General features: G+C 41.2%; 1 protein-coding gene across 1 annotated transcript in view; it reads right to left on the bottom strand.

The window, feature by feature from the left end:
• The window catches only part of LOC139380936 (glypican-6-like), a 155,228-nt gene that overhangs the window by 91,615 nt on the left and 40,232 nt on the right, over positions 1-23,381 (bottom strand). Inside the window, exons 3-4 of the mRNA XM_071124107.1 lie at positions 11,266-11,657; positions 5,314-5,479 (exon numbers count right to left, since the gene is read on the bottom strand). Of these exons, the coding sequence (XP_070980208.1) occupies positions 5,314-5,479; positions 11,266-11,657 (558 nt within the window). The remainder of the gene's footprint in view (positions 1-5,313; positions 5,480-11,265; positions 11,658-23,381) is intronic.

Below are 23,381 nucleotides of genomic sequence, written 5' to 3'. Positions count from 1 at the left end.
TCAACATACTAATAGTTCCATGGTTTGCAGTACACAGTGCATCTGCCAAGCTTAATCTAAGCCCTTTGATATGCTAACGTTACTAGCTAAACATTTCATTTAACAGTATTTTTTTAAATTATTAACTTTTAATTTGGCATGAACACAATCAGTCATGATGTTTTCATCTTCTTGTCAAACAAATCACTTCAAAGAAACTAGGCTACCTGTGGATGTTCGTCTACTCTAACAATTACACCTCCGCTAAGCTGATCCTCAACACGGGCGCCTGCTCAGCCCCCTCCTGTACTCCCTGTTCACCCATTACTGAGTGGCCACACACGTCTCCAACTCAATCATAAAGTTTGCAGTCGATACAACAGAGGTAGGCCTGATTACCAACAACGACGAGACAGCCTATAGGGAGGATGTGGTGCCAGGAAAATAACCTCTCCTTCAACAAAACCAAGGAGCTGATGAACTTTAGAGCGAGCATGCCCCCATCCAGTTGAGACGGTGAAAAGATTCAAGATCCTCGACGCAATGACAACCTGAAATGGTCGATCCACACAAACAGAGGTGCACTTGCTGTACTCACTTCATACAGTATGTACAGTTGAAGTCGGAAGTTTACATACGCCTTAGCCAAATACATTTAAACTCAGTTTTTCACAATTCCTGACATTTAATCCTAGTAAAAATTCCCTGTGTTAGAACAGTTAGGATCACCACTTTATTTTAAGAATGGGAAATGTCAGAATAATAGTAGAGATAATGATTTATTTCGGCATTTATTTCTTTCATCACATTCCCAGTGGGTCAGAAGTTTACATATACAAACTTCAATACCTTGACTTTGTTGTCCTTAAGCCACTTTGGAAGTATGCTTGGGGTCATTGTCCATTTGGAAGACCCATTTCCGACCAAGTTTTAACTTCCTCACTGATGTCTTGTGATGTTGCTGCAATATATCCACACAATTTTTCCTCCCTAATGATGCCATCTATTTTGTGAAGTGCACCAGACCCTCCTGCAGCAAAGCACCCCCACAACATGATGCTGCCACCCCCGTGCTTTACGGTTTGGATGGTGTTCTTCGGCTTGCAAGCCTCTCCCTTTTTTCTCCAAACATAACAATGGTCATTATGGCCAAACAGTTCAATTTTTGTTTCATCAGACCAGAGGACATTTCTCCAAAAAGTACGATCTTTGTCCCCATGTGCAGTTGCAAACCGTAGTCTGGCTTTTTTTATGGCGGTTTTGTAGCAGTGGCTTCATCCTTGCTGAGCGGCCTTTCAGGTTATGTCGATATAGGACTCGTTTTACTGTGGATAGAGATACTTTTGTACCCGTTTCCTCCAGCATCTTCACAAGGTCCTTTGCTGTTGTTCTGGGATTGATTTACACTTTTCGCACCAAAGTTCGTTCATCTCTAGGCGACAGAACGCGTCTCCTTCCTGAGCAGTATGGCGGCTGCATGGTCCCATGGTGTTTATACTTGCGTACTATTGTTTGTACAGATGAATGTGGTACCTTCAGGCATTTGGAAATTGCTCACAAGGATGAACCAGACTTGTGGAGGTCTACATTTTGTTTTTGCTGAGCTCTTGGCTGATTTCTTTTGATTTTCCCATGATGTCAAGCAAAGAGGCTCTGAGTTTGAAGGTAGGCCTTGAAATACATCCACAGGTCCACCTCCAATTGACTCAAATGATGTCAACTTAGTGTATGTAAACTTCTAACCCACTGGAATTGTGATACAGTGAATTATAAGTGAAATAATCTGTCTGTAAACAATTGTTGGAAAAATTACTTGTCATGCACAAAGTAGATGTCCTAACCGACTTGCCAAAACTATAGTTTGTTAACAAGAAATTTGTGGAGTGGTTGAAAAACAAGTTTTAATGACTTGTGTAAACTTAAGTGTAAACCTATGTGTATGACAACCTAAGTGTATGTAAACTTACGACTTCAACTGTATATACTCTATACTCTATACTAGTCAAGGCTGATCCTACTGTAGTATAACTACTGCTGTGCATACCTTTTGTATCCATAATGTCTATACACACACCATCATATACACACAGCTATTCTGAGAAGAGATGGATATTTAAGCATTACATATTTAGCTAGCTTGACTGAATGAATGGAAGAAGAATCACAGTTGCATTGAATGAACATCTGTTTTGGACTGCTCAAGGCCGTGCTACCAGAGTCCCTCCTCTAACCCCCCACACACTGAAGATAAATGAAGGTCAGGCTGAGGGTAATGTGAATGACTGCCCTCTTGTCCAAGTTCTGTCAGGAGTTCCTATGCACGGTGTCAAAGAGTGAAATTTCCTGCTGGTGGAGTTCTATCAACGAGGAGGTGCTGAGGGAAAAATCGTTGCTATCGGGAGCTCAGCTTCCAGCTGAAAAAAGATTTTTCAGTCCTTGGTTGAATTAGCTTTTCACCTCTCCGGTATCTCGTCTAGTCAGTGGAGCAGACACTGTTGGGCTGGATAGATGCCACTGGAATCAAGATGAATATCTTTACGTACCCCTATACGGGTTGGAAAATGGCAGATTTGGACAATGATAAGCACCTACATTGGAACACGGTGGCTGTACCGTATGCTGTAATGATGTCAGAGCTCTGGCTCTGCGCTTCACAGCTCTGTATGGGTTTTGACTGACAGCCGTTGTGAACTTGAACACCACGCGTGACAGGAAGTTGCCCTTATCCCTCTAGCTAATTGGGCAACTTTTGCAAATGTTTTAATGTCCGAGTGAGGGAAATGCTGTAACTTACGAGAATTCTATGTATAAGATGAGATGTTGAGGGTTATAATAAATACTGCTTTGATGTCATACAAGCAAGCAAAAACACCCGAGAGTCCAAATGTGCACATAAAACTCATGTAATACACAGTGACAAAGTTTATAATCATGGTGTTTGATGTAGAGTTACAAAATGACATGGCGTCATACCCTGGGTTGTCCTGAACAGAATGAGCCTGTTTGTTGTATTGTGAAGAACGTTTGTCGTGGCATCTGAATGCACTCCAGTCTGCGTAGTAAAATTACCATCTGCTTCTCTGAATTGCCTTGTGAAAGCCTAACACTAAGATTCTATTTTATCATTTAGTTAGTCATGTAAAACAAGCTTTCAAATTATGCCCACCTGACCCATATTCCGATTTATAATGGACCGTTTTGGATTGCGTATTTTGGATTGCGTAGACAACAACAGTAATTGTGTAAAGGCGGGGATGCAGGGCTATGTTCCAAACAAAACAACAACTGTACATGTGTGCTTGTTCTAGTTCCTCAACGCCATAGCTAGGAGAGCTTAAAAAAAATAAAAAACGTATAGTTGAAGACTCTTCTTTGAGTCATAAAAGTGCATTGAAATGACTTAGGAACTGTGCCCACTTTGCATAGGTTTGTAGCCACTTGGAAACCCCAGTTAGACCCTCACTCAAACCTTAGTCGTTTTTGTGTCTTATGTTGCACCTACCCCAAATTTTCCAATAATATTATTTTAATGTTACTGAATGTATCAAGACTATTTTCAGATTTCGTTATCAACAAATGCAGCAAAAAGTACAGTAAATGTCAAATGCACATCAAATCAACAGTGTCATGTTTGGATTCAGTCTTGTGTCAGGTCAACTGTTTTGTCCAAACCTTTAATCTCATAATTTTCCCATAATCTCCAAACTGTTAATTGCTACCATGGTTATGCATATGCTTTCCATATTTATTCTGTAAGACACATTTTAATTTAGCCCTATCCATTTGGGCCTATTTCCCACAAGTGTAAGGGGTTCCATGCAAGTTCCATGTCGGTCAGGGCTTTTGTGATCTATTTTCACTCAAAGCCCTGTAGTCACCAGCTTCTCCCTTCTATTCACAGCAACTGGAATAGCTGGTTTTCATGTGAGTTTGATGTACATTACTACACTGTGGTCCTATTCGTGGATGGAAAAGAATGATGTATGATAATCCTACATTGGTTTGTGAGCTCGTATGCAAACTAAATGGATTTCACCATCACAGCAGAAACCATCGTATGCAAACTAAATGGATTTCACCATCACAGCAGAAACCATCAATGCTAGTGTTATTACAGATAGCAGTTAATTATTTGAGCAGTTTATTATTTTAAAAAAAAAATCTAAACTACTTAAAGAACAACGAGAAGCTCAGGGGACATCTGGCAGACATGCAATCACTACTGTAAGCTCTGAAAGCAGGATCGATATCTCTTTGTGGTTGGACCTTGAGCTAATTGAAAATCTTTGAGCCTATAATGAATATGAAATGTCAGAGAGCCAAAAGATATGAAACTGACATTTACTCTACACCCTGGGAACAATCCTCCATTTGAGAGTATGAGCAATTCAAACCTAGAAAAAAAATGACTATTTCAGTTAGGTTGATCAACAATTTGTGCAGCAGTGTTGACCACCCAATTTCCAAATAGAAGAACATAAAAACACACCATGACGAAAGGTTTCTATAATACACTTAGACAAATCTTATAATGAAGTAGTTCAGTTACAAGTACTGCTGGACCATTCACTGTAGTGACTGATGTAGCCTACAGTAGGGAGCCTGTGAAGTGGCCGAGCTCTGTATCAGGACATCAGACAGTAAAACACATACCATCAGCTTAGTCCAAGTAACAAGGTTCTAACAGTCAACCTTCATTTTTACCATTGAATATTCATCTGACGCACGTTACGCTGCTCCACCAACATCTCAGTGCGCTGTACTTTACATTGGACCTCTGCTCTTCTGACATGAAACAACTATCCAGAGAGCTGTGGCCCCGTTTCAACTGCTAGTTTCTGACAGTGGCATTCTTGACATGCGTCTCTAAAGTGCAGCTCACAGCTAGCCTGCTCTGCTTTAGATCACTCCAGCAGTCCTGACATGAAGGCTCCAAACCGAATAAGGTATTCTAATAAATAAATAACGTCCATGTTATATTCATGTTTGTAATCTCCCAGAGCTGAACAAGCTGCTGTTGAACTGCTTTTCACAAAGCTCTGCGTTCCTCATAGTGCGTAGCTACCACACTGCAAGTGCTCATTCAATACAGCACGAGCCCACCAGCCAATAAATAATGGCGTTTTCATCCAGAATAAATTGTCAAAGGTAAAAAGAAGGATTCAAACAGTAAAAAGCACCTTATCACAGCGCCCAAGTTCTGCCCGTGGAACTAAATGCAGACAAATGACAACACTGAACAACAATTTTTATACGAAGCAAAGTCAGAACAGTCCAAATCACAGTCAGGGAGGGAGGGAGGGAGGGAGGGAGGGAGGGAGGGAGGGCTCTTACCGATGTACTGGTTCCACTCTGGGTCCAGATCAGCCTGGTTGGCGAGGCAGCCCTTCATGACATTCAGACAATAGTTGTTGCAGGGCTTCACGGAGGGCATGGCTTGGCAGTATGGGCAGTACATCATCTTGGTCAGAGCTCGGATACACGCTGGGGTGCTGCTCACCTAGTGGGTAGATGTGACAACAAAGGCCAGCTATACATCAGATACAACATACAAGGCTGTTCAACACATGGAAATTAATCCAGTAAACGGTATGTTTCCATGTTTCATGTATATAAATAAATGAGCTGGCTTAAAAAGCATCTAGCTCCACTGTCCTCCATCTAGCTCTACATACAGCTCTTACATCTAGCTCCACTGTCCTCCATCTAGCTCCACTGTCCTCCACCTAGCTCCACTGTCCTCCACCTAGCTCCGCTATACTCCATCTAGCTCCACTGTCCTCCACCTAGCTCCACTGTCCTCCATCTAGCTCCGCTATACTCCATCTAGCTCTACATACAGCTCTTACATCTAGCTCCACTGTCCTCCATCTAGCTCTACATACAGCTCTTACATCTAGCTCCACTGTCCTCCATCTAGCTCTACATACAGCTCTTACATCTAGCTCCACTGTCCTCCATCTAGCTCTACATACAGCTTTTCCATCTAGCTCCACTGTCCTCCATCTAGCTCTACATACAGCTCTTCCATCTAGCTCCGCTGTACTCCATCTAGCTCTACATACAGCTCTTACATCTAGCTCCGCTGTACTCCATCTAGCTCCACTGTCCTCCATCTAGCTCCACTGTCCTCCATCTAGCTCCACTGTCCTCCACCTAGCTCCACTGTCCTCCACCTAGCTCCACTGTCCTCCACCTAGCTCCACTGTCCTCCACCTAGCTCCATATACAGCTCTTACATCTATGTTGCTGAACAGAAGCTCAGCAACAATACAGCAACATAAATGTTTTAGTCAATAATGCAAATATCCACACCCTTTTGTTTAAAGTCAGACTCCAAGGTAATGGCTAATGGCTTCATCTCTTTTTCAAACACAGACAGGTTCTTAAATCGTTTCTTAACCTTATTACTGCAGCTCAGCCCTCTATGAAATAGCTATTCCCTGACCATCATTTCTGTCAGTGCTTCAGTTTGCTTTCGTTTGTGTGTATGTTTCTACATGTTTTATGCATTTTATTAAGTGTCTGAGATTCTTGTTACTCTGGCAAAAAATCGATAACATAAAAACATTCCCATTTCATGAGAGTATTTTCCAATTAATCTCAACATCTTTAAAATAAAAAGAAAACACCTAGTCTTTGTTCTGAATTTCAAAAATAAATTAAAGTACAATTTTACACAGGGCTCAAACTACTTTGTGTATTTCAGAACAAATCCAACAAAAGTAGAGGGAGGAGTAGGGATGTACCAGTGGGGAGAAAGGGAGTTGTCAGGTACTGGTCTGAACTTTCCAAAGTACCCAGACACTGCACGCATGAGGCGAGAGAAGAGCCGCAGCTCGGCTGGAAGTCAGTGTTTTGAGTGGCTTCTGAGCTGTCTTCATGTTTGATATGATTGGACCCCTGCTTCTCCCAACCCACCAGTGAGGATTGCTGAGGAAAAGAGGAGGTGGAGGCATCATCAGCCGCCTCCACAGAGTCAGGCTAGTAGATCAAATAATACACTGCCTGCCGCTGGACTGATACGCCTCAAACATCTACTGCTAGCTTCCTTCGTCATTGGCTTGATTTAACACACAGCCTGATGCTGATCACTCACACAATGTCATGTTCCCACTGACACCCCCAAAAATTCACGTTGCGAGTAGCGAGTTTAAGATTTAAGGGGGTAATCTCTGGTACCTGTCGTCACTATAATCTCTGGTACCTGTCGTCACTATAATCTCTGGTACCTGTCGTCGCTATAATCTCTGGCTCCTGTCGTCACTGTAATCTCTGGTACCTGTCGTTACTATAATCTCTGGTACCTGTCGTCACTATAATCTCTGGTATCTGTCGTCACTATATGTGCCTTCAATATTTGTAAGATTTCTGATTGCTTTGTTCTGCAGTTGCATAGAAACTGTTGGTAAACACAATTCATACATTTCACATTGACACTAAAACAATTTGTCTTTTTCAGATTCCAATTTCATTCATTTGAATCTGAGATGCACTTTATTTTAAAATACTCCACTGACAGAATCCTTAATGTGCATTTCCGTACAGTAAGATATGGTATAGCGTTGCTTCCTCCTTTTTCAATTTGCAGAACTGACACCTGACAAATGCTTTCTTCCTCCACAAATGGCTCTGGTGCAGACCAGCACTCAGTAAGTTGCCATAATGTCTGCATGACTCTCCCCCTATCTCCCTGGACTGCTGGCTTCTTTGAGTGCATTACAGCGTTTGCAGAGCATGTATTATTCTAATGATTTCAGCTCATCAAAAGAGAGTCCTATTATTAGAATCAATCAATAGCCACATCACCGCTTTGCAAAACTGAAGAATAGAAATACGCTGTGTGCCCATAATGACAATGTTGGAGCCTTGATATATCCCTGGGCATATCTTTTCATTTCAGAGGTTTAGAAAATGGGAAAACATTAGTCCATGCTGGTATTTATGCAGTAATAAGTGTAACTGAATGCCAAACTCTGATGGACCATGGATAAGCTCTGACTGACCATGGATAAGATCTGACTGACCATGGATAAGATCTGACTGACCATGGATAAGATCTGACTGACCATGGATAAGATCTGACTGACCATGGATAAGATCTGACTGACCATGGATAAGCTCTGACTGACCATGGATAAGATCTGACTGACCATGGATAAGATCTGACTGACCATGGATAAGATCTGACTGACCATGGATAAGATCTGACTGACCATGGATAAGATCTGACTGACCATGGATAAGATCTGACTGACCATGGATAAGATCTGACTGACCATGGATAAGATCTGATTGACCATGGATAAGATCTGACTGACCATGGATAAGATCTGACTGACCATGGATAAGATCTGATTGACCATGGATAAGCTCTGATTGATCATGGATAGGATCTGATTGATCATGGATAGGATCTGATTGATCATGGATAAGATCTGATTGACCATGGATAAGATCTGATTGACCATGGATAAACTCTGATTGACCATGGATAAGCTCTGATTGACCATGGATAAGCTCTGATTGACCATGGATAAGATCTGATTGACCATGGATTAGCTCTGATTGACCATGGATAAGATCTGATTGACCATGGATAAGATCTGATTGACCATGGATGAGCTCTGATTGACCATGGATAAGCTTTGATTGACCGTGGATAAACTCTGATTGACCGTGGATAAACTCTGATTGACCGTGGATAAACTCTGATTGACCGTGGATAAACTCTGATTGACCGTGGATAAACTCTGATTGACCGTGGATAAACTCTGATTGACCGTGGATAAACTCTGATTGACCATGGATAAACTCTGATTGACCATGGATAAACTCTGATTGACCGTGGATAAACTCTGATTGACCATGGATAAGCTCTGATTGACCATGGATAAGCTCTGTTTGACCATGGATAAGCTCTGATTGACCATGGATAAGCTCTGATTGACCATGGATAAGCTCTGATTGACCATGGATTATCTGACCTGACCTGGGATATAGATAAGCAATGTAGTAGTGTCTTAGTCATAAACTGTAAACTGCTGTGATGTGAGGTAGTGCAGCAGCTCCTGGAACTCAATAAAGCCCCTTAGCAGCACTAGGCATAGATGTCACATGTCACACCCCTCCTCTGGGGTGTCCTATTCCATTATGCTTACACCCAATCTCTCCAGATGAGTTGAGGCCCCTTGGATCAAAGGGCCGTGGCCCCGCCACATGACCCGTGTCACAGGTCCCTGGGTAATGTCAGAGTTGAGGTGGGGACACGGCGGCTGCCAGGGAATCCAGGACGTGTGTCACTACCACAGACAGTAACAACTCATCCTCATGAAGAGGGTTTCATCAGGCAGCCCTGGCTGGAGTTCACCATGCTTGCCGGTAATGAATGACCAGCAGTGGAAAGGTTGAGTTTGTTCAATGTTCGGGGGTTATACATGTGATTCTCCCCTTGCAGCCTATTGCCTTGGGTTTCCTTGTGCCTTTGACCACTCATAGCTGCGCTACAATCTGCATGATACACACCCCATCGTGAATTATGGTGAACATAAACTCATTGGCCAGCAACTGTTGCAAAAGGACTCCATTTCCAAACAGTATATTAACTGTTTACTAGCCTTGATGTCCAGACTTCTCCTCTGACAACACAGAACAGTGTACACACATTACTATTAACACCAATAACGGAAACAAACACATACAATTCAGATAAATTGCTTGTGACCACGAGGCTATGGAAGCAAACTTGATCTACAAGTCTAGCCAGTGTTCTAATGTTGATATCAACCAGTGGTGTAAAGTACTTCAGTAAAAATACTTTAAAGTACAACTTAAGTCATTTTTTGACGTATCTGTACTCTACTATTCATATTTTTATGACAACTTTTACTTTACTAAATTCCTATAGAAAATATTGTACTTTTTACTCCATACAATTTTCCCTGACAACCAAAAGTACTTGTTACACTTTGAATGCTTAGCGGTTGTTACACTTTGAATGCTTAGCAGTAAAATTGTGAAATTCACTCATTTATCAAGAGAACACGTGGTCATCCCTACTGCCTCTGTTCTGGCAGACTCACTAAACACAAATGCATCCTTTGTAAGTAATGTCTGAGTGTTGGAGTGTGCCCCTGGGCTATCCATACATTTTAAAAACAAGAAAATGGTGCAGTCTGCTTTGCTTAATATACGTCATTTTAAATTACTTACATTTTTCTACTTTTGATACTTAAGTATATTTAAAAACAAATACTTTTACTTAAGTAGTATTTTACTGGGTGACTTTCACTTTTACTTGAGTAACTTTCTATTAAGGTATCTCTACTTTTACTCAAGTATGACAATTGGGTAATTCTCCCACCACTGATATTAACTGAAAACAAGACATCTAGAAAACAGCTGTTGTTGAGTGGAGCCAATGTCAAGCATACATCTCTTGCTATGCCTTTAAATGTTCCTTTGCATACGATCGAAAGTACACACTCCCAAGGCAATGATATACAGCAAAAGCAGCTAGCAGCATTAACATTACATCAAACAGAATACTCACAGCAAGATTAATGGGGACGGTATACAGACTTTAAAAATATTGGGTGATAGAGATACAAACATCCATAGCAAAAAAAATATATATATATTCCCATAGCTTGGAGCCAGATAGTCTTCCCATGCTTGAGAATTCCTCCTGAACAATGGGAGGCCCCACCAGAGGTCATTATAGAATCCTTGAAAAGGCAGCCCCGAGCCTTAACCCAACAGCCCATAGGCCCATACAAAGAGATGGTAGTGGTGGGAAGGCAGTGGTAAGTCAGTCAGAAGAGTGTATGATCGAAATACCAGCCTGTGGGGGATCTCCTAGGAGAAAAGAAAATCCAAAAAGCAAAACAGAGACCTTCAGCTTGTTTAAGAATGCGTTGGATACACTGTTAGATTATGTTGTACTTCTCTCTACACCAGCACAATCCATCCAGCCCCAAACACCAACAAAATACTCTGTTTTATGATCTATGAGGTTTTGAAATATAATATTGATATGTGATAATGATGGATCCAACAAAATCTGTCAATTGTTCAATTCTGGGGAAATTGTTGATATAAATTTATGACATTAATTTTACATGATCAAATTGGGTGAAAGGTTTCAGGGGGAAATTCCCATTGGGCAAGTGGTATATATTCCTTATTAAAATGACCATCATCCCCTGCTGCACAATAGCAGCAAATTAGCCCAAACTAAAATCACTCAACCCAATTTGCTTATGAATGGCAGAGACGAGGGCTTACCTTGGACACCCTGCTGGCCACCTCTCTACCGACCGAGAGGCCCTGGACGAAAGTGCGTGCCACGATGAAAGCCCTGGTAACCTGAGCCTTGAGCTTCTTGGGTACGTCTCCAAAGGGCTTGAGCTGGTCCGTGTACTTACTGATGCACTCCAAATAGTCCTCAGTGATGACGTACTGGGAGTTGAGCAGTGTGAACATGCGCTCCAGCAGCCGCGACCAGAAGTCGTTGAGCATCTCCTCCAGGTTGACGTTGCCTCCCGTGTAGTAGCGTTTCAGCTCGGCAAACAGGTTCTGGAACACCTCCGAGTTCTGCATGTACGGCTTTCCGTAGGTCCGCACGAACATCTCGTTCAAAGACTTCTCCGTGTTCTCCAACAACTCCAGGAAGAACTCTGGGTCAAGAGGAATAGGAGACAATTAAAATATTGTTCATTATAGCCTATGTAGGCCTACATCTGTCTTCAAATACGAGCACTCTGATGCTGTTAAGATGGGCATGCAATTATAATGAGATGCCTATTAACTTGAGTTAACATTTGTATTCTTTAAAATGTAAAGACACTGTACATCAGTTTGTCTTTCATAGATGAAACCTTCCATGAGGTTTTTACATTACACTGTTGCTAAAATTAAACGGAGAACAGACAGACGTTTTCAGGTTAACACTGAGTGTTTATTCACACCAATACTACCCATCTTCATATTCTCCTCTAGACTTCAGAAGTGTTAATGATAATTAATCCTATACTGCCAGTCACTCTCTATAGGCTGGCCCTATTCAAGCATACTTGGACTTGCTACTGTACATACTGCTTCAGCAATAAGAATCTGTATTGCTCACGTTGATTTGTAGAAATGCAGTGGAGTTGGCAGTGTGACTTTGCAGTAGAGGTTTGTATATTCATACATTCAATACAGCCATTGATATGTGATAAATGAAAAGATTGTTGCATGCAAATCGCTATAGTTACTTGTAACTATTTCTAAAGTGGTGAAAAGACACAATGTATTTTCCCAGATAGCTTGGTTTTGGGAATGAATAGCATTTGCTGTGGATATCAAGAATATCAGAACAACTGAAATACCAGAACAACCAGAATACCTGAACAACTAGAATATTCAAAACAACCAGAATACCAGAACAACCCGAACAACTAGAATACCAGAACAACCAGAATAACTAAAATACCAGAACAAGTATAATACCCAAACAACCTGAATACCAGAACAACTAGAATACCAGAACAACCAGAATACCAGAACAACCAGAATACCTGAACAACTAGAATACCAGAACAACCAGAATACCAGAACAACCAGAATACCTGAACAACCAGAATAACAGAACGACTAGAATACCTGAACAACTAGAATACCAGAACAACCAGAATACTTGAACAACTAGAATATTCAGAACATCCAGAATAACAGAACAACCAGAAAAACTAGAATACCAGAACAACTAGAATACCAGAACAACCCAAATACCAGAACAACCAGAATACCTGAGCAACCAGAATACCAGAACAACCAGAATATCAGAACAACCAGAATACCAGAACCTGAACAACTAGAATACCAGAACAACTAGAATACCAGAACAACCCGAATACCTGAACAACTAGAATACCAGAACAACTAGAATACCTGTACAACTAGAATACCAGAACAACCAGAAGTACTAGAATGCCAGAACAACCTGAATACCAGAACAACCAGAACAACTAGAATACCAGAACAACCAGAACAACTAGAATACCAGAGAAACCCGAATAACAGAACAACTAGAATACTCAGAACAACCAGAATACCAGAACAACCCGAACAACTAGAATACCAGAACAACTAGAATACCAGAACAACCTGAATAGCAGAACAACTAGAATACCAGAACAACCAGAATACCTGATCAACTAGAATACCAGAACAACCAGAACAACTAGAATACCAGAACAACTAGAATGCCAGAACTACCAGAACAACCAGAACACCAGAACAACCAGAATACCAGAACAACCAGAATACCAGAACAACCAGAATGCCTGAACAACACAACAACTAGAATACCAGAATAACCAGAACAACTAGAATACCAGAACAACCAGAATAACTAGAATACCAGAACCAGAACAACCAGAACAACTAGAATATTCAGAAAAAACAGAATACCAGAACAACTAGAATACCAGAACAACCTGAATACCAGAACAACTAGAATACCAGAACAACCAGAATACCTGAACAACTAGAATACCAGAACAACCAAAACAACTAGAATGCCAGAACAACCTAGAATGCAAGAACAACTAGAATACCAGAACAACCAGAACAACTAGAATACCTGAACAACTAGAATACCAGAACAACCAGAACAACTAGAACAACTAGAATGCCAGAACAACTAGAATACCAGAACAACTAGTATACCAGAACCACTAGAATGCCAGAACAACTAGAAAAACATAACAACCAGAACAACTAGAATGCCAGAACAACTAGAATGCCAGAACAACCAGAATGCCAGAACAACTAGAATGCAAGAACAACCAGAATGCAAGAACAACCAGAATGCCAGAACAACTAGAATGCCAGAACAACCAGAATGCCAGAACAACTAGAATGCCAGAACAACTTTGTGAAAAATTAAGAAAGTCATAAGGACCGTGTTTGTGGTGAAGGTAGAAACCAATAAGGACTGTGTTTGTGGTGAAGGTAGAAACCCAAGAGGACTGTGTTTGTGGTGAAGGTAGAAACCAATAAGGACTGTGTTTGTGGTGAAGGTAGAAACCCAAGAGGACTGTGTTTGTGGTGAAGGTAGAAACCAATAAAAACTGTGTTTGTGGTGAAGGTAGAAACCAATAAGAACTGTGTTTGTGGTGAAAGTAGAAACCAATAAGAACTGTGTTAGTGGTGAAGGTAGAAACCAATAAGAACTGTGTTTGTGGTGAAGGTAGAAACCAATAAGAACTGTGTTTGTGGTGAAGGTAGAAACCAATAAGAACTGTGTTTGTGGTGAAGGTAGAAACCAATAAGAACTGTGTTTGTGGTGAAGGTAGAAACCAATAAGAACTGTGTTTGTGGTGAAGGTAGAAACCAATAAGAACTGTGTTTGTGGTGAAGGTAGAAACCAATAAGGCCTGTTATTGCAGTGAAGGTGAATCGTTATATGTGTTTAAATGACACCTGCCATGCTCCAAAAACTGTCCAACGCACGTTAATGGGAATGACCACGCACGTTAATGGGAATGACAACGCACGTTAATGGGAATGACAACGCACGTTAATGGGAATGACAACGCACGTTAATGGGAATGACAACGCACGTTAATGGGAATGACAACGCACGTTAATGGGAATGACAACGCACGTTAATGGGAATGACAACGCACGTTAATGGGAATGACAACGCACGTTAATGGGAATGACAGCGCACGTTAATGGGAATGACAGCGCATGTTAATGGGAATGACAACGCACGTTAATGGGAATGACAACGCACGTTAATGGGAATGACAGCGCACGTTAATGGGAATGACAGAGCACGTTAATGGGAATGACAACGCATGGAGCACATATTACATATTACAACAACAAAAAATTCAAGTGACGCTATAAAGAACAGAGGGAATGCTTGACCCACTCACTTATTATTCACTTCCTACTCACAGCTTATTGTTTACCGAATGGCCTCTATGGGTGGTCAGTAACAGGAATGAGGTGATTAGGTCTTCCCACCATCTGCTATGGATGATGATAGCCTTGCCTCTCAAGGAACCAGATTCAATTTGAATAGAGCTCATGCCACTCTCTCCAAATTAGGAGACAGGGTGCAACAGTTTAAGACTAATCATAGCAGACATGTCCATTACAGGCAAAATATCAAGATTTTCTTATCTTCTTAAATATAACAGTGTATGATATAGGAAGTTAAACCCTGGGCAGTCTTTGGTGCAGTTCATGCTGGGTCACATGCTGTTCAGCCAGGAGCCCAGAGATGCTCTCCTCTCACTTATCAGGCCAGAATCAAAAGGGCCTTGTTCAAACTGTAATGGCTCTAAGTGTTCATTAGCGCTCTGCAAAGCTAGTGAAATTAAATTACATTAGGAGCAACACATTAGCGAGACTCTAAACACCAGAGAGAAAAGTTCTATGGGAAATCTGATCTGAAATCCTGTAATGCTGAATCGTATCTGTTTCAGTATCTCTTGCTGGAGGATGTGCTTGTCTCTTCATTCAATGCATCTGCATTTAAGAGATGCTCAAGTTGTCTTGTGTTGCTCTCTATTTCTGTCTTCTGTCATTAATGACCCAACCTGAAGATATCTAGCTCCTGCAACTCCATGTGCACCCTTCATCCAACTACATGTACTATGTTCTTGGTGCATCAAATCGACACCATTGCTCTTTCATTACTATCAATTCAATTCACGGGGCTGTCTCACACCTGCCCGTCTGTAACTGAAGACATCCTTGATTATTTACACCCTTGTCTCTTAAAATAGATTGCTTCAGATTTACCAGCAGTTTGTTGCTACTCAACATGGCTCAGTATTTAACACATCTAAAGCCCGCTGAGAGGAAAGAGATGAGCGGTACTAAATCAAATCAAAGTTTATTGGTTGCGTACACAGATTTGCAGATGTTAATAGCAGGTGCAGCGAAATGCTTGTAAAAAAAATAACAAAAAAAAAAATGGAATACTAAAATACTAACGAGGCATACAGCTGTTATCTTGGTCCAAAAGTGTATTAAGGGCTTTCGTTATACTAATAGTAATGCAGTATGCTGAAAGAGTGTGGTGGTTGACTGCTTTACACTTCTCTGAGGCATGACAGATTGAAATGTCAGAAAAGATGGGTGTTTGTACTATGGAGTGTTATTGGCATGTCTGAATTCACGTTTTCACTTTAAAACAAATCCTTTGTTATTTCTGTTTTTTTACCAGTTCTTTAACGTTACTGCTGTTAGACTTCAGTGACATGTTTGTGTCCCATGGGACGTAATTACATCAAATTATCTTCCCAGACCTTTACCTTTTACCAGTGTGACGTGTTCACAAGAAATAATCATGAGAAAGAATGGCATCATTTAATTGAGTATATTTACTTGTTTATCACTTCCTGAAATAAGTAGCACTTCGTTAGAACTTCCAAACAACTTCCTGAAATAAGTGCCACTTCCTTAGTACTTCCAAACAACTTCCTGAAATAAGTGCCACTTCCTTAGAACTTCCAAACAACTTTCTGAAAGTAAAGTTTTGTCTTCAGTGAATTATTTAAGTAAAAAGATTTGTGTTTTAAACTACTTGTCTTGTGCTTATTAGAATTGGCTTCATTAATACAACATCAGAGTCCATGGCACCCAGTGACATCCTTTCTGATTAACGACAGCTTTGAAAGTGAATTGAGGATAAGAATTATCAGTGCAGTCAATTCTTCTCCCTTCCAGATCAGCTCGGCTATTAATCAAATATAAATCAACATAATTGAGGTGGGATTCATTTTAAATATAGTCTGAATATTTGATACAATGCCACGCTCTATTTCAGTACAATTAGGAGGAATAATGAGCACAGACATTATGGGGTGACCACAACACAGTTTACATTTAGTGAAAAATACAATTTATTTAAGTATAATTACAGCAAATACATGAATAGGATCATATTTTTCAAAATCTGGTATTAAGGGGTATGGCAGAAACTGCAAATTCAGAGTATATCTCACGTAAGGCCTCAATTACATAGCAGTAATTAATAGATCTACCCAAAATGAAAGGCTGTGACCCCGAGAGAACAATGAGGCAGAAATGTTCAGACTTATAACTGGCACAGAGTTCATTACTTTCAGCAGATTAAGCTCAATATGGCCACCTACTCCTCACACAGAGCACAGTGCTGGGAGAGGACAGGCTAAACAGAGCCATTCTCTCTTTGACAAGTGTAGCTTCACCTCTGCTTCACTCGGAGTCACTATGAGGTCAGCCAGTCTCTCGCCAAAGCATTCTGAAGAACGTGAAAATCCGTTCTAACAGAATCTAAATATTTGTATAAGAGAATATACACAGAGAGAACAGGCAAAAACATGCTTTTCACAACTCTTTGGAAACTAAGATTTATTTTAGAGACGCTCAAGTGTCTCGATCTTTATTTTGAAGAAAATTGGTTCCACCATCTACCCTTCAGCAGCAGATGTGCATAGCGATGACAGTGAGCTGCTTTGGGACATTGTTCAGGGCCACAGTGTAGAGCTAGGCCCTGCGGGGCTATAGTTCATTACAGCCACTTCCCCCGAGACATGACCAGCAGTAACTCTCACTACAGGGCTTTGTAAAACAACACAGCAGCCGTGTAATTGTGATTCATGAAAGCTACGGGACAAATCAAAATCACAGAGATTCCCAGTGATCTTAAGCCTTCTGCACAAAAAGAAACAATAAATAAAAAATATCCCCACTCTTCGAAACTACACTTGAGTTGCAGCATTCACCGAGGGACATTGTTGATCCTAAATGCAACCCAGAATGTTCTGATGTTTCTGCCGTGAGAGATGATTTACCTTCAAGCAAATACGCAGAGTCACAAGCGTTTAAACTGACAGTCAAAATGTGGACGTTACATAATTCAGGCAACATACCTTGATAACAGGAGACTATTTCAACCCTGTCATTAATCACCATACGGAAGGTCATTTATAACAGCCTCGACGTTAAAGTTATACAGCCCCTCAACATTGATCTTACATGACCATCAGTTGGCAGCATGGAGCATCAGAGTTTGAGCATGCAGAATTCACAAAGCGGATCTCTTTGAGTGAACCTCATGACGTCCACTCACAGCAGGATGGAACAATAGATCACACCACAAAAATGATCAAAGGATCATGCTTTTCAAATAATGTTTGAATTGAATAGATCCATAAATTATCGTCAGAGTTAGCTAACAGCTGGGTATATAATAAAGTTTTGAGCAGGTTTCTATCATGTGATAAAACCCCTAAATCCACACCTCATCCATAGATAGATTTCTCGTTCATACAAGAAAGTCATTCAAGAGTACTGTTTCCACAAAGTTCCCCATTGAGTTTTATCACTTAATAAAAATAACATTGCCAGTTATTTCTGAGCACACCATCTTATCTCCTCCACCTATTCTACCCTGGGGGCTATCCTGCAGGAACAAAGCCAGTCAACAGAAGAGCTCGCTCTCTCTATCAGTCTCTATCATTCTCTCTCTCTATCAGTCTTTCCTTCAGTCTCTCTATCAGTCTCTCTCTCTCTATTAGTCTCTCTTTCGCTCTCTCTATCAGTCTCTCTTTCAGTCTCTCTCTCTCTCTCTATAAATCAGTCTCTCTCTCTCTCTCTCTCTCTCTATAAATCAGTCTCTCTCTCTCTCTCTCTCTCTCTCTCTCTCTCTCTCTCTCTCTCTCTCTCTCTCTCTCTCTCTCTCTCTCTCTCTCTCTCTCTCTCTCTCTCTCTCTCTCTCTCTCTCTCTCTCTCTCTCTCTCTCTCTCTCTCTCTCTCTCAGTCTCTCTCTCTATCAGTCTCTCTCTCTATCAATCTCTATCAGTCCCCCTCTCTCTATCAGTCTCTCTCTCTCGATCAGTCTCTCTCTCTCTCTCTCTCTCTCTCTATCAATCTCTATCAGTCTCTCTCTCTCTATCAGTCTCTATCAGTCTCTCTCTCTCTATCAGTCTCTCTATCCATCGCTCTCCCTCCACGTCGCACTCCCTCCACGTCGCTCTCCCTCCGCGTCGCTCTCCCTCCGCGTCGCACTCTCTCCGCGTCGCTCTCCCTCCACGCCGCACTCTCTCCACGTCGCTCTCCCTCCACGTCGCTCTCCCTCCACGTCGCTCTCCCTCCGCGACAAATTGAATTCAATTTCATTTTCGGTTTAAGGGGCTTTAAAGTCTCAATTTGGTGTTTGTCCCATTTTGTGAAGTCTTGGTTGGTGAGCGGACCCCAGACCTGACAACCATAAAGGGCAATGGGTTCTATAACCGATTCAAGTATTTTTAGCCAGATCCTAATTGGTATGTCGAATTCTATGTTCCTATTGACAGCATAGAAGGCCCTTCTTGCCTTGTCTCTCAGATTGTTCACAGCCTTGTGGAAGTTACACATGGCGCTGATGTTTAGGCCGAGGTATGTATAGTTTTTTGTGTGCTCTAGGGCAACGGTGTCTAGGTGGAATTTGGATTTGTGGTCCTGGCAACTGGACCTTTTATGGAACACCATTATTTTTGTCTTACTGAGATTTACTGTCAGGGCCCAGGTCTGGTAGAATCTGTGCAGAAGATTTAGGTGCTGCTGTAGGCCCTCCTTGGTTGGAGACAGAAACACCAGATCATCAGTAAACAGTAGACATTTGCCGGTGAGGCCGGTTGCTGCAGACTGTTCTAGTGCCCTCGCCAATTCGTTGATATATAAATTGAAGAGGGTGAGGCATACCTGCCTCACCCCACGGCCCTGTTTTTTGCCAATATTAACCGCACAGTTGTTGTTTGTGTACATGGATTTTATAATGTTGTATGTTTTTCCCACAACACCACTTTCCATCAATTTGTATAGCAGACCCTCGTGCCAAATTGAGTCTAAAGCTTTTTTAAATCAACAAAGCATGAGAAGACTTTGCCTTTGTTTTGGTTTGTTTGTTTGTCAATTAGGGTGTGCAGGGTGAATACAGTACGTGGTCTGCTGTACGGTCAAAGCCAATTTGACATTTGCTCAGTATATTGTTTTCGCAGAGGAAATGTATGAGTCTGCTGCTAATGATAATGCAGAGGGTTTTACCAAGGTTGCTGTTGATGCATCTCTCTCTCCATCCCAGTCTCTTGCTTTCAAACCCATTTTCTCTCTCTCTCCATCCCAGTCTCTCTCTCCATCCCAGTCTCTCCCTCTCTCCATCCCAGCATCTTGCTTTCAAACCCATTTTCTCTCTCTCCATCCCAGTCTCTCTCTCTCTCTCTCTTCATCCCAGTCTCTCGCTCTCTCCATCCCAGTCTCTCTCTCTCATCCCAGTCTCTCTCTCTCATCCCAGTCTCTCTCTCTCTCTTCATCCCAGTCTCTCTCTCCATCCCAGTCTCTCTCTCTCTCTCCATCCCAGTCTCTCTCTCTCTCATCCCAGTCTCTCTCTCTCTCCATCCCAGTCTCTCTCTCTCTCCATCCCAGTCTCTCTCTCTCTCCATCCCAGTCTCTCTCTCTCTCCATCCCAGTCTCTCTCTCTCTCTCCATATCCCAGTCTCTCTGTCTCTCCATATCCCAGTCTCTCTGTCTCTCCATATCCCAGTCTCTCTCTCTCTCTCTCCATATCCCAGTCTCTTTCTGTCTCTACATATCCCAGTCTCTCTCTCTCCATCCCAGTCTCTCTCTCTCTCCATCCCAGTCTCTCTCTCTCTCCAACCCAGTCTCTCTCTCTATCACAGTATCTCTCTCAATTTCAATTCAATTGAATTCAAAGGGCTTTATTGAATTGGGAAACATTTACATTGCCAAAGCAATTGGAATAAACAATAAACAAAAGTGAAATAAACAAGGGGAAATATATCAGTAAACATGACACAATGTTATATGATTGGCTACCGTGTTGTAACAATGTTATATGATTGGCTACCGTCTTGTAACAATGTTATATGATTGGCTACCATGTATTAACAATGTTATATTATTGGATACCGTGTTGTAACAATGTTATATGATTGGCTACCGTGTTGTATCAAGGTTGTATTATTGGATACTGTGTTGTAACAATGTGAAAATAGGTGAAGTATGAAAGGTAAAATAAATAACAATATAAATATAGGTTGTATTTACAGTGGTGTTTGTGCTCCACTGGTTGCCCTTTTCTCATGGTAACGGGACACACATCTTGCTGCTGTGATGCACACTGCTGTATTTCTCTCTCTCTCTCTCTGTCTCTATCTATCACAGTCTCTCTCTATATCATTCAGTCTCTATCTATCACAGTCTCTCTCTGTCTCTATCTATCACAGTCTCTATCTATCACAGTCTCTATCTGTCTCTATCTATCACAGTCTCTATCTATCACAGTCTCTATCTATCACAGTCTCTCTCTGTCTCTATCTATCACAGTCTCTATCTATCAGTCTCTCTCTATATCATTCAGTCTCCATCCATCACAGTCTCTCTCTCTCTCTATCACAGTCTCTCTCTATATCATTCAGTCTCTATCTATCACAGTCTCTCTCTCTCTCTATCTATCACAGTCTCTCTCTATATCATTCAGTCTCTATCTATCACAGTCTCTCTCTCTCTCTATCTATCACAGTCTCTCTCTGTCTCTATCTATCAGTCTCTCTCTATATCATTCAGTCTCTATCTATCACAGTCTCTCTCTGTCTCTATCTATCACAGTCTCTATCTATCACAGACTGTGATAGATAGACAGAGAGAGACTGTGATAGATAGAGACTGTGATAGATAGAGACAGAGAGAGACTGTGATAGATAGACAGAGAGAGACTATCTATCACAGTCTCTACCTATCAGTCTCTCTCTATATCATTCAGTCTCTATCTATCACAGTCTCTCTCTATATCATTCAGTCTATCTATCACAGTCTCTCTCTCTCTATCTATCACAGTCTCTATCTGTCTCTATCTATCACAGTCTCTATCTCTATCTATCACAGTCTCTATCTCTATCTATCACAGTCTCTCTCTATATCATTCAGTCTATCTATCACAGTATCTCTCTCTCACAGTCTATATCACTGTCTCTCTCTAGATCATTCAGTCTCTATCTATCACAGTCTCTCTCTCTCTCTCTCTCTGTCTCTATCTATCACAGTCTCTATCTCTCTCTGTCTCCATCTATCACAGTCTCTCTCTCTCTATCATTTAGTCACTATCTATCACAGTCTCTCTCTCTCTCTCTCTCTATATATCACAGACTCTCTCTATCTATCACAGTCTCTATCTCTCTCTGTCTCTATCTATCACAGTCTCTCTCTCTACCATTCAGTCTCTATCTATCACAGTCTCTCTCTCTATCTATCACAGTCTCTCTCTCTCTCGGTTTCTATCTATCACAGTCTCTCTCTCTATCTATAACAGTCTCTCTCTCTATCTATCTATAACAGTCTCTCTCTCTCGGTTTCTATCTATCACAGTCTCTCTCTGTCTCTATCTATCACAGTCTCTCTCTCTATCATTCAGTCTCTATATATCACAGTCTCTCTATCTCTCTCTCTCTCTCTCTATCACAGTCTCTCTCTCTCTCTCTATCATTCAGTCTATCTATCACAGTCTCTCTCTCTCTCTCGGTTTCTATCTATCACAGTCTCTCTCTATAACAGTCTCTCTCTCTCTCTGTTTCTATCTATCACAGTCTCTCTCTGTCTCTATCTATCACAGTCTCTCTCTCTATCATTCAGTCTCTATCTATCACAGTCTCTCTCTCTATCATTCAGTCTATCTATTAAAGTCTCTCTCTCTCTCTATCTTCCACAGTCTCTATCTGTCTCGATCTATCACAGTCTCTCTCTCTATCAGTCTCTCTCTCTATCATTCAGTCTCTATCTATCAGTCTCTCTCTCTCTCTCTCTATCTATCACAGTCTCTCTCTATATCATTCAATCTCTATCTATCACAGTCTCTCTCTCTCTATCTATCACAGTCTCTCTCTCTATCATTCAGTCTCTATCTATCACAGTCTCTCTCTCTCTATCTATCACAGTCTCTCTCTGTATCTCTCTATCACAGTCTCTCTCTATCATTCAGTCTATCATTCAGTCTCTCTATCATTCTGTCTCTCTCTCTATCATTCAGTCTCTCTCTCTATCATTCAGTCTCTCTCTCTATCATTCAGTCTCTCTCTATAATTCAGTCTCTCTCTATCATTCAGTCTCTCTCTATCATTCAGTCTCTATCATTCAGTCTCTCTCTATCATTCAGTGTCTATCATTCAGTATCTCTATCATTCAGTCTCTCTATCATTCAGTCTCTCTCTATCATTCAGTCTCTCTCTCAATCATTCAGTCTCTATCATTCAGTCTCTATCATTCAGTCTCTATCATTCAGTCTCTATCATTCAGTCTCTATCATTCAGGCTCTATCATTCAGTCTCTCTCTATCATGCAGTCTCTCTCTATCATTCAGT

This window comes from Oncorhynchus clarkii, chromosome 22 (genome assembly GCF_045791955.1).
Source record: "Oncorhynchus clarkii lewisi isolate Uvic-CL-2024 chromosome 22, UVic_Ocla_1.0, whole genome shotgun sequence".
NCBI lineage: Eukaryota > Metazoa > Chordata > Actinopteri > Salmoniformes > Salmonidae > Oncorhynchus > Oncorhynchus clarkii.
This window is presented reverse-complemented; position numbering and strand designations above follow the sequence as displayed.